The sequence below is a fragment of the Notolepis coatsorum genome (assembly GCF_963971535.1).
Source record: "Notolepis coatsorum genome assembly, chromosome: 16".
NCBI classification, from domain to species: domain Eukaryota; kingdom Metazoa; phylum Chordata; class Actinopteri; order Aulopiformes; family Paralepididae; genus Notolepis; species Notolepis coatsorum.
The window spans coordinates 1,926,745-1,938,998 of NC_140180.1; the positions used below are offsets into that span (position 1 = coordinate 1,926,745).

At 41.7% G+C, this 12,254-nt stretch overlaps 1 protein-coding gene across 1 annotated transcript in view; it reads right to left on the bottom strand.

Annotated features, from left to right (window-relative positions):
• Positions 1-1,896: 1,896 nt before the first annotated feature.
• LOC311242564 (caspase-3-like) overlaps positions 1,897-12,254 on the bottom strand; it is a 32,696-nt gene continuing 22,338 nt past the window's right edge. The window contains exons 5-7 of the mRNA XM_084331534.1: positions 10,806-10,981; positions 7,761-7,890; positions 1,897-3,832 (exon numbers count right to left, since the gene is read on the bottom strand). Of these exons, the coding sequence (XP_084187660.1) occupies positions 3,603-3,832; positions 7,761-7,890; positions 10,806-10,981 (536 nt within the window). The 3' untranslated portion in view covers positions 1,897-3,602. The remainder of the gene's footprint in view (positions 3,833-7,760; positions 7,891-10,805; positions 10,982-12,254) is intronic.

Genomic DNA, 12,254 nt, shown 5'->3' on the forward strand with positions numbered 1-12,254 from the left:
AACGTCTTTCTCAGGTCTGCATCCCCTTAACAATTGTATGTATTGAGCCGTACTGTATTGTACCCATTCTGCAATCTGTTAAATAAAGTTTTCATTCATTCATTCATTCACAGACAGACAGACAGGCAGGCAGACAATGAGAAGGGCTGTTTTTTATTCATAGTATTCGATCACAGACATTTTGGTCGCAAAGAGCAGGTGATTACAATTAACCAGCAGGTGATTACAATTAAAGAGCAGGTGATTACAATTAAACAGCAGGTGATTATAATATAATTACATGACAAACGTGGCCAATGAGCTGTGTCCGTGCACCATATGGTATGAGAACAAAATGTCACGAGAATACCATGAATAGCATGTTACAAATAACATGAGTTATTATTGAAGACAGACACGTAATCAGGTTGCTGAGTCATATTCTAACTACCATTAATACAGGCCAGGCTCACTGTCTGTGGTTGTAGAGACCCCTCTAGTGGTAGGATATGGAATTACCACTGCTGGTCCCATGCACAACTTACAATACATCCGACCTACTCAATACAACCAGTCCTGATGTGATATTAAACATGTTATATTTATACAGTAGATGTGATATTAAACATGTTATCTGTATAGAGACAGTCTTGATGTGATATTAAACATGTTATATTCATACAGTAGATGTGATATTAAATGTTATATTTATACAGTAGATGTGATATTAAGTGTTATATTTATACAGTAGATATGATATTAAACATGTTATATTTATACAGTAGATGTGATATTAAACATGTTATCTGTATAGAGACAGTCTTGATGTGATATTAAACATGTTATATTTATAGAGTAGATGTGATATTAAACATGTTATATTTATACAGTAGATGTGATATTAAATGTTATATTTATACAGTAGATGTGCTATTAAACATGTTATATTTATAGATGTGATATTAAACATGTTATATTTATAGATGTGATATTAAATGGGTTGTCTGTATAGATATTATATTAAATATGTATAGAGCCAGTCTGGATGTTTGATCACATTTATCAACAATAACAGACGACTATATTGTTGGTGTCATTAATAAATATATATACACATATATATATAAAAATACTGGCTGCTAGTTTGTCTTTGGTTCAAATTAGAGCTGCGCAGATCTGATACTAGCCACAGACACTATTCGATATCGGAAAAAATATATATAATTATAAAAGTTATAATCAGATGCAATCCATTTTGAATGTTTGAATGCTGCTGGCCGTTCAAAAAGTCTGCTAAAGGTTGTCCTGTATTAGATTAGATGATGGGTTATTATGTGCAGGTGACCAGGTGTACAGTATATGAGGGGTTATATGCAGGTATATTCAGACAGTATGTGAAAAGGTTTTAGTAGATCAAAGCAGCAGCAGTATACCTCATGTAATGTTGCTGGACGCCTTCCTTTAGGGGAGGAGAGGACTTGTTGTTACACAGTTTGAGCATGTTTTAGATGGCATCTCAACATTCCAGCCACTAGATGTCGCACTAGCGCACCAGCATGTCATTTATCCAATCAGGTGCATTCTAAGTGGGGACATGGGAAGTAGGGAGGGGATACATGCAGCAACATGTAAACATTCATTTTGGACCTGTCAACATTTCAAAAATGATAAATTCATGAATAAATTGTTTTTTGGGGGGGGGGGGGGGGGGGACGGGACACTTTTAGTTCACACCTTTATAAAAGCTCTGCGGATGTATTTATTTTTTAATGATTACTCTACATACAAATGTTATCGCCTTTGAGCAAAGGGGAAAAAAGGAGTATGGGATTAGTATTGGCAGATACTCATGGTTGTGAGTAGATCTTAAAGCAAATGTATTGCCCAGTGCTTTAATAAAACCATTTAAACCAAATCTGTTGTCAAGTGCTTTGATAAGACCATTTATTGCAGTGAAAAAGTGTGGAGATTCATTTTATACAACTACAGGTGGAAATATTTAACAAAAACAAAACACAAAAATTCCTGAAGAGGGTTAAAAAACCATCAATAGTTGTAGACTGACAATACCTGAGGACAGAAGCAAATCCCACAACAAAAAAGCACAAATAAACACTGATTAAACCACAAAACTAAAAAGAAGTTGATACAGGTTTGATTTCCTCCTTAAAAACATCTCCTATGAAAATACATTTCTGATTGGACCAATCAGACGAAAACACATTTCTGACTGGTCCTGATTTGACCAATCAGATGAAATTAAGATGGCAAGGAAAGTATCTTTGGTGAGCAGAAATTACAGTAGACAGAGTCAAATTAGAGTAGAGTATAAATCAGACCAGAATAGAATCAGGTCAGAATCAGTGAGAGGGACAAAAATATTTCATCAACGAACAAATGCTGGAAGCTTTCGGTTTTTCTACAAGAGTAGAAAATAATAAAAACTATCATAGAACCCCAGTAAAGGGGTGCTCCAGTAGCACACCATGTACCGCGCTGCATCGCGGAATACCGTGCTGCGTCACGGATCTGGTTGACTCCGAGTTCGATTCCCGGACTCGCCGTCATTTGCCGAATGTCTTCCCCTGCTCTCTCTCCCGTTTCACCCTACATCTGTCGGTCATGCTTGACCAGAAAAGCGATAAACGCTAAAAAATTAAGTTTAAAAAAAAAAAAAAAACCCGGGGAGCTCCAGTAGCTCACCGCATATCTCGGCGCTATTTCTGCGTCGGGGAAAACAGTGCTCGTCACGGATCTGGGGGACACGAGTTCGATTCCCGGACCCGCCGTCATTTCTCAGAATGTCTTCCCCTGATCTACATCCCGTTTCAACCCGTTTCTGTCGGTCATACTTGACCAGAAAAGGGATAAACGCTAAAAAAAAAGTAAAAAAAAAAGGAACCCCAGTAAAAAACGAGTAAAGGCCACATGTCACTGAAGTCCTTCGACAACATCAAGACAATAAAGACAAGCTCCTTCTTGGGGCTGAATCCCAGCAGGGTAAAATCAGTAGAGACCAGACTAGAATCACATTATCAGTAGAAATCAAGACTAGAATCACCATAGAACCAGTAGAAACCAGATTCGAATCACCTCCGATACAGTAGAGGGATATTTTGTTTGGTAAACATTGATACAATAAAAGAGATCCGTTTCTCTTAAACACAGCAGAAACAGAATAAACAATCTACTCTCCTGTCTACTCAACAGTCTGTCTGTCTGTGCAGTGTCTCAAGTAGAACCGAGCTAGTCAGGGAAGTAGAACTCTCTCAGAACTTTAGTCGATCCGTTTATAGACATAAGGGGACAGTACAGTCAGTAGAATCCCAACAGAATACCATTAAGAGTCAACAAGGGAAGTAGAACTTGCCTATTTCACATTGCACCAGGGGGGGTGACACAAGGGAACATGCTAAACTTAATGGTTCAATGATCCAGATAATCAGCCAAAATGTGATCTATATTACCAAGGTATCTACATTATTAATATATGGTATTAATATGGTGTTAATATGGTGAAACAGGTCAAAGTGAAACGGGTCCTTTCTTTGGTAAACAGACACGACACTCAGCCTCTTGATAGCAGAGACGGAGCTAAATCAATAGAGTCGAATAGAATCCCATTAATGAGGGAAGTAGAGATCTTTGGTCAACATGGACACGATGCAGGGAATCTGTTTCTTGGCGCCGTAACCCGGCAGGTTGGAGGACGACTCGAAGTCCAGCGCCACCTTGTGGTTGACTCTGGTCATGATCTGCATCAGTTCCAGCTCCGGGGCGAAGCGCTTCAACATCTCACACAGAGCCTGCATGAACCAGGAGCCGTTGGACGTGTTCCTCCACGAGTAGTAACCTGGAGGACAGACAGACGACACCGTTACGTCTCACACAGAGAGCCTTTCACACCGGCCGGGCTCCGGGCCGGAGCCGGTTCCCAAACGTAATCTGGAACCGGCCGGCGCGTTCACACCGGGAATAATTGGTTCGGAACATGACAGAGGCTTTAGTTCGGCCCTCTAAGAAAACACTGAGCACCGATTTGTCATGTTCCGAACCAATTATTCCCGGTGTGAACGCGCCGGCCGGTTCGAGATTACGTGAACGTACATGCATGAACCAGGAGCCACTGGACGTGGAAGAGACATGCAGAGGAGACATGAAGAAGAAGAAGAGACATTCTTGCCTTTTTGTATCAAGGAAAGAATAACTTGGAACTAGGGATGTCCGATATTATCGGCCGATATCGGCATTAAAATGTAATATCGGAAATGATCGGTATCGGTTTTCAAAAAAAGAATTATTTCCCTTTTTTAACATTTATTTAAACTTTATTTACCCAGGCAAGCAAGTAAGAACAAATTCTTATTTTATTTATTGTCAAAAGTATGCATAATGTTGTGTTAATTCCACAACAAGAGATATGTAATGTTAATGACCTGAAATTATAAAGTTTTTTTGGGGGGGGGGGGGAACCCCGCATATATCGGTATCGGTTGATACCTTCAACCTACCCTGATCTCACCTGGTCGGGGACTGACCCTTAGATTAATCTGTCTAGTTTAGTTAGGATGTCTATTTGCTCCCATGTCTGCTTTTCTGCAGACATGGGAGAACCTTTTTAACCTCTGTCTCTGTCTCAACCGGTCCCATGGAACAGCTTCATACCGCCTTCTGTCTGGCCTGCAGTGCTGAACCTTCAGAGTGGTTTCTCCTGCCCCCCGGGCCATACGGCCCTGAGCTGTTGTATCTCATCCTGTATCCATACGCTTGCAGTAGTTCCATCTATTACTCAATTTCACAATTTTCTTATATACTATGATTCTACTGTCACCATGCATGCATATTAGGGGTGTAAAGGTACACGTATCCGTACCGAACCGTTTCAGTGTGTACCGTACCGTACGGCTGTGTAGTGTACTGAACGAATACAACGGTATGTTAACCACTAACGAGCGCCCACTGGGGGCTGTTTTTTTCACAATCTAATATAATTTTATAAGTTGATTATTAATTTCAATATAGAATATTAGTTGACAGCCCTACAAGTACAATTAGTTACTGCACACTACATCACCCCTGAGTGGAACATGGAAAGCCAAACTTTCCCCCACTGTACCGAAAACCCGTACCGAACCTTGACTTCAAAACAGAGGTACGTACCGTACTGTCGTTTTTGTGTACCGTTACACCCCTAATGCATATGCTCACTACATGTATTTATTGCTCCATCTCCGCCCACTACAAACATGGGAACTCTCTAACCCCTGACCCCAACCCCCCCCCCCCCCCCCCCCATCTCTGAGTGGTTGTCTCGTAGTGCTGACCAAGGTGGTGGATATCTCGGGGGCTTGGCCAAGATTGCAGAGACTGTTCTACGTGCACCACGGGGGCCATGGATCAGCTTCTTACAGTCTTCTGTCCGTGGTCTGTCAACGTGGAGTTCATTGCTGGGTTTAAGTACTTCTATTCTATTCACATAATATGCTTACTACATATGTCTATTCTATTCACATATATGCTTACCACGTCCACTTGTATCTATTGCTATGTGCGCCCATCACAATCACGCAAACTGTCTAACACCTGTCCCCCTGTCTAACGCCTGTCCCGTCTCCCTGTGAGTGGCTGTCTTGGAGTGATGACTGGAGTGTCGGACGTCCCGTGATGATGACCAGGAGGATGCGACCCTCTCTGCGCCGCCCCTTTGCCTCAAATAGATCCGCTATCAGCTCTATCTTTAATCTTTCAAAATGTTCAGTTGCTATTGCATGCACTTATCTGTGTCTTACCACGCATGTGAGTGCATGCCTACCAACTGTTTAGCCTGTTTTTACTGCAACACTACTATCACCGACATCTAAGAAGGGATATCCCCCCTTGAATGGCCCTTCTAAGGTTTCTCTCCTCCACATTGCCTGTGGTGCTATTGCTAGGTTTTAGCGAGTTTTTCCTTACCATCGCGTGGGATATGTCTGGGAGTGTTGCATTTATTTTAAATTTTTTGGACTTTATGGTGTTTTCAAGTTTCAAGTTCAAGTTTCTTTATTAGTTGTCATACAGAAGTACAGAATAGTTTTATATAAAATGCTTGTTTCTGTTTTGCTCCAGAGATTGTGCTAGATAAAAATAGATAAGTATAAAATAAGTATAGTAAGTATAAAATAGAAGTCAAGTACGTAGACAAAAGTGTTCAGTATATACATATATACAATTTACAATGCAGAGTAGAAGTAACTGAGTTACAATATACTATACAGTACAAAGCAGAAATGGGATGAGGTACAATTTACAGTAAGGTGTAATGAGGTATGGGTTGTAGTGCAAATTCTTTACCAATAAATATAAAGTGTGTTTAGGTGTTCTAAAGTGGGTAAAGTGGGTGCTGCAGTGAGTTGTTTGTTTAAAGTGAGTGTGTGCGTGTGGATGTGTGTGCTGTGAGTGCATTTGATGGTTGTTGCATGGTGTTATTGTCATTTAGCATTCTGATGGCCTGGGGATAGAAGCTTCTTTGTTTTGTTCTTGACTTATTGTGATGTTTCTTCTTGACTTGTTTAACACATTGGGCGCCATGGGTTATATCCATCAATATACCCAGTCTGCCACCATTGAAAGCCTATGGAGATGTTTACCTTCTTTGCAGGGCTATAACATTTTAAATTTGATTGCTATATTGACATTACTATGGCCCATTCAACATCGATTATCTAGCTCTCAGGATGTGGGAACGTTATATTTTTTCATTCATACATTGTTGTGTTAATACCGTCTAGAACATAAGTATGTTTTTAGACAGTATAGCAGTAATTCCAAAAACGAGAGTTATAGGCCCTGACGCATATGATAGATTATCGATAGGCGTTTCTTTCCTATACACGCTATATTAAAAAATTCAAATGTATATGATCGGTATACATTATGCTTCATCATGTGTGAAGGAAAGGGGGGGGGTCGTTTATAATTCCTTGATCGTCAGTAACGGCTTTATTTAGTATGGGTTGATATATTGATCAGATGGTTTGCAGTGAAATTAATAAACAATCGGGCTGAAAATAACGTTACTGTCCTCTTACCGTTCGCCGATGAGACTGGAGGAAAAAGATCCCAATTATTTGACGCCGATCTCCTACATCCATTTCCGGTTTGTATGGCGCAATAAACGCCGAAATCATATCGATTATTAAGTTTAGAAAGCGATCCAAATGCACTATAGTGTTTGTCTGGAGCCACGTAACAAGATATCACTGCCGGAGGGATTTCATCGCCGCACCGATCGGCACTTCCGGTTTTGGCGAGAGTGTAACTCGCCCGACCATCCACCAGGCGGCGGTATTGAGGCGTTGCAATCTCATACAGGGTCCCGCTGGAGTCCGGAGGTTGGCTGGATGAATTATGAATGCCATGGGCGAAAAAATGAAATATTGATCCCAAAAACGGCGTAAGTCGTTCTTGGCGTTCAATGCGTGGCGGGCAAAAAAACGGCGTAACTCGTTCTTGGCGCAGGATGTGTTAAAGAAGACGTGTCCGGCCCATGGGGACATTAACGTGTGTTGTCGGGCCTTACAAATATATTTGATATCGGTATCGGAAATTAAGAGTTGGACAATATCGGTATATAAGATATCAGTAAAAGAGCCAACATCGAACATCCCTACTTGGAACCCACATGTCCTTTAAACTTCAAACCGTGTTGAGCTAGCATACTCAAAAAATTCCCACTAAATAGTAGATGGCCAACATCTCCCCCCCCCCCTGGGAAACACAACATTGGTATCCATGGTTACCTGGGGCTGTAGAGTAGGCGTACAGGAAGTCGGCCTCGACAGGGATCCTCGCCGTCGGTTGGTCCTCTATGCTGTCCGTCTGTAAGCTGTCCGTCTCTATGCCGTCATCCAAACCTGTACCCCGACACGCCTAGGACACACGGGACAGACAGACAGGACACAGGACAGACAGACAGGACACACGGGACAGACAGACAGGACACACAGACAGACAGAGTAAATGGACTGCATTTATAAAGCGCTTTTTTAGAATCTGCCGTCCAACTTGTATATATATATATATATATAAATAATCATATAATCATTAGTGCTGTCAGGCGATTAAAAAAAATCTAATTAATTACAGGATTTGTAATTAATTAATCACATTTTAATCGCATAACCATTTTATGCCTGATATTCTATATTCTATAATCATATTTCTGATTGAGCTGGGTCTGAGCTCTGCTCTGAGCGCCTGGATACTGGACTTTCTGAGTGAAAGGCCCCAGGCGGTCAGGGTGGGGGGTCAGACCTCCAACACCATCACCCTGAGCATCGGGTCCCCCCAGGGCTGTGTTCTGAGCCCCCTGCTGTACTCACTATTAGGGATGGGTACCGAATTCGGTACTTTTGAGGTACCGAACCGAAACACGTCGGTACTACTGAGTATCGAATCAAGTGAGATACCAAAAAAAAAATATTACGTTTTCTTTTTTTACTTTTTTTTTCAGGTCAACGTTCACACGCACAATATATGCTTACCTAGGATTTGACTTGATTCAACAACAAAGCAGTCGGAGCAATGACAAGCCGAAAACTGTCGAAATTGTAGTTATTTGAAGTTTGGATTTTTTTTTTACGACTGAGGTAGGTAAATTTAATTTCTTGAGACTAAAGTACCGAAAAAAGGTACCGTTGGGTACCGGTATCGATTCACAGGTACCGGTTCAAATGTGAAAGGTACCCATCCCTGCTCACTATACACACATGACTGTGTGGCCAAGTTCAGCTCCAACTCCATAGTGAAGTTTGCGGACGACATAGTGGTGGTGGGGCTGATCTCGGACAACGACGAGAAGGCCTACCGGGAGGAGGTTGAGGTACTGGAACTCTGGTGCCAGTACAACAGCCTGCTCCTGAACATTGGTAAAACCAAGGAGCTGATTGTGGATTTTAGGAGAACACAGCAGGGGACACACACACCACTGAGGATAAACAGGGCTACCGTGGACAGGGTGAGCAGCTTCAAGTACCTGGGGGTCCACATCTCAGAGGAGCTGACATGGACAACACACATAGACTCAGTCGTAAAGAAGGCAAAGCAGCACCTCTACCACCTGAGACAGTTAACACTTTGAGTGCCAGCAGGGGGCGCACGGGTTGGCTCTGGATTGCCAACGCTCTATTCAATGAGAGCGAGCACATTTGCGAATGCATAAACTATATCTTAAATTATGGGTCTAATACGCCTGTCGCTTATCAATGACTTGTTTGCAGTCAACATTGTTGAAACGGATTTTTTTTTAAATCTTTTATTTATTTAAATCGGTTCATTTCCGTTTTATACCATTTTGAAAAAAAGCTAGTTTTTTTTAAACTTCCAGAAAATAATTTGCAGGAATCGCGCTTTACCGTAATACACAAAACACGTCATTTTTCTGCCTATTTATGAATCGTTTTCAAATAAACGCTAGATTATCGATAGTATGTGTGTACTTATGCACGCTAGAGAAGCGGGCTGAAAAATCGATTCTTATTTCCTGATCAGCACACACACACACACACACACACACACACACACACACACACACATACATATGGGACACGCTGAGATATAGGTGAAAAGAGCTCCGATTATCCCCAAGACTGGTCAAATAGATTCCTTACCTCAGATCAAATGTTCTCCAAAAAGATTATTCCAATTCCTGATCGCCATTCCAAATATCGATCGCGTTTATTGATCCAACACTGGGTACTGGCAACACATATTCCACGCTGTTCTGGTGGTGGGCAATGAGTGGGATCGTCTCCGGTTACAGGCCTGACAAGTAAAATGTGGAATCCGGACTCTTTTTTTCCCATCCATTTCATTCAGTCCAATCCAATGGGGTGCAATACCATCCGGAGAGACGATAGGGGGCGGTATTTTCCCTGTTCGAGCTCAGACAGATCCCCACTGGTAACGTGAGGCTAGATTGATGAAAATGGTGGAAATCGCTAATAAAAAAAATAACGATTAAATAACGAGATTTCTCGTTCTTGGCACTCAAAGTGTTAAGGAATTTCAGAGTATCGGGGAAGATACTCCAGTCCTTCTACTCCGGAGCTGTAGAGAGCATCTTGACTGGAAACATCACTGCCTGGTATGGAAACAGCACGGCACAGGACAAGAAGGCCCTACAGAGAGTGGTGCGCTCAGCTGAGCGTACTACGGGTATTGCAATACCACCCCTGCAGGTCCTATACAACAAAAGGTGCAAATCCAGAGCCTGCAGAATAATGAAAGACCCCCACCACCCCAACAACAGCCTGTTCAAGCTGCTGAGGTCAGGCAAACGCCTGCAAACACCAGCAACTAGGACAGAGAGACTTCGGCTCAGCTTCTTCCCCCAGGCCATCAGAGCCTTGAACACTGAACTCTCCACACACACACAACACACACACTGTATACGCTCACACACTAGCAGTCACTTTAGCATGAACACACACACACTGCACACACTCACACTCAACGATCACTTTACACAATGAAAGGTCACTTTAAAAACAAGAAAGGGAGTGGTTCTTGTATAGTAAACAGATGGATATAGCAAGCTAGCATAAAGACACAGTATAACTGTAGATTGTATAGTATAGCATTGTATAGTAATGTACATAAGACCCAGTGCCTCATCCGTAGCCAACATCCGAAGCTCATCCGAAGTTAGGAACCGGTTCCTATTAGAACCGGTTCTCGGTGCCCAACCCTAGCCGTGACAAATAAAATCTTGACTCGACTGACTTGACTTGTATGAAGAACAGTTTGAGTTTCCCCACTAGGGGGCGACAGCTTTAATCTCTCACCTGTATGAAGAACAGTTTGGGTTTCCCCACTAGGGAGCGACAGAGGTCTCCTCTGAACAGACTAGTCAGCTTCTTCAGTTCAATCAAGCCGTCGGTCCCGTAGATCACCCCCTCATCACCATGACTCAGCAGCACACACACTACTGACGCACTGCTGCTGTGGTCCTCCTGAGAGACTGACAGACAGACAGACAGACAGACAGAGACACAGACAAAAAGATCTCTTGAAACGCGTCCAATGCCCCCGATGCATGTGTTGTGGTGGATTATGTTGGCGACACGATGGACACCAATACTGGAAATCGGGATCAGACAATTGGAATTGGATTCTTTTTGGGGTACCTCCTAGTGAAGGTAAGGACTAAATTATATCAATCCTGCTTTGATCCAACCATGATTTCACCTCGATCGCAACGACCATGTGTAACGTACTCCAGAACGTATGCCGTTGGTGATGATCAAAGCAACGCCAACGCTTTTAGTAAAATTCACGTATTCCTCCATAGCGCCGTTTTATGGAATTAGCCAGGATCACTCTGAAACTATACTTATATTCACCACGGTATAACACGCGAACGTATACATGAAAAAATATATTCTTTTTCACATATTGAACGATGGATAGTTGATGTCAAATGAGCCATAGTATTGTATCCATAGCTATAAAATATAGAATATAGATATAGCCCTGCAAACACCGCCACGCATCCCTATCTCGTATAGGAACAAAGGTGAGAGTATGTGTACGGAATGTATGGAATGAGGACCATGCACACTCAACCACATACAAATAATGTGGGATAAGAAAAATACATACAACTAAATACATTTTAAAAAGCCAACATTAACCCTTTCACTGCAACAATACAGAAGGTTAACCGTCTGTAGTGTGATGGTAAAGGGTTAACCTTCTGTAGTGTGGTAGTGAAAGGGTTAAAGTAGGGCTGGGCGATATGGCCTAAAAATAAAATCCAGATTTTTTTTTACAGATGTCTTCAATAGACTCACAGGAATTGTGTAAAGTTGCCCAAATAGTGCTAGGAATAGCAATGCAGGTCCCCAAATAAAAGGTGCCTCTTGATCATCAAACAAGAATGAATTTCCCTATTAGGATTAATAAAGTGCAAATCTAACTTTCACCAAACATCACTTTTTGTAAAATAAAGGTGACAATTGAAAAAAAAAAAAAAAAAAAGATCTATTTAGTTTTTCAAAATCGTCCCAAATCATTAATTCGAATTATCGATAATATCGATTAATCGCCCAGCCCTAGGTTAAAGTAACTTCACCATGGTGAAAAGAGACATCAAATCGCGTTTTGCTGATAAGCTAGCATACGACGGCCGCGACCATAAAAGGTCAACGTCAGTAGATTACTTAGTAGTAAAGTGCATAATAGTACAAGACAGTACGAAGGTTAGTAGTCCTCCTTTCTTTTGTATGAACTCT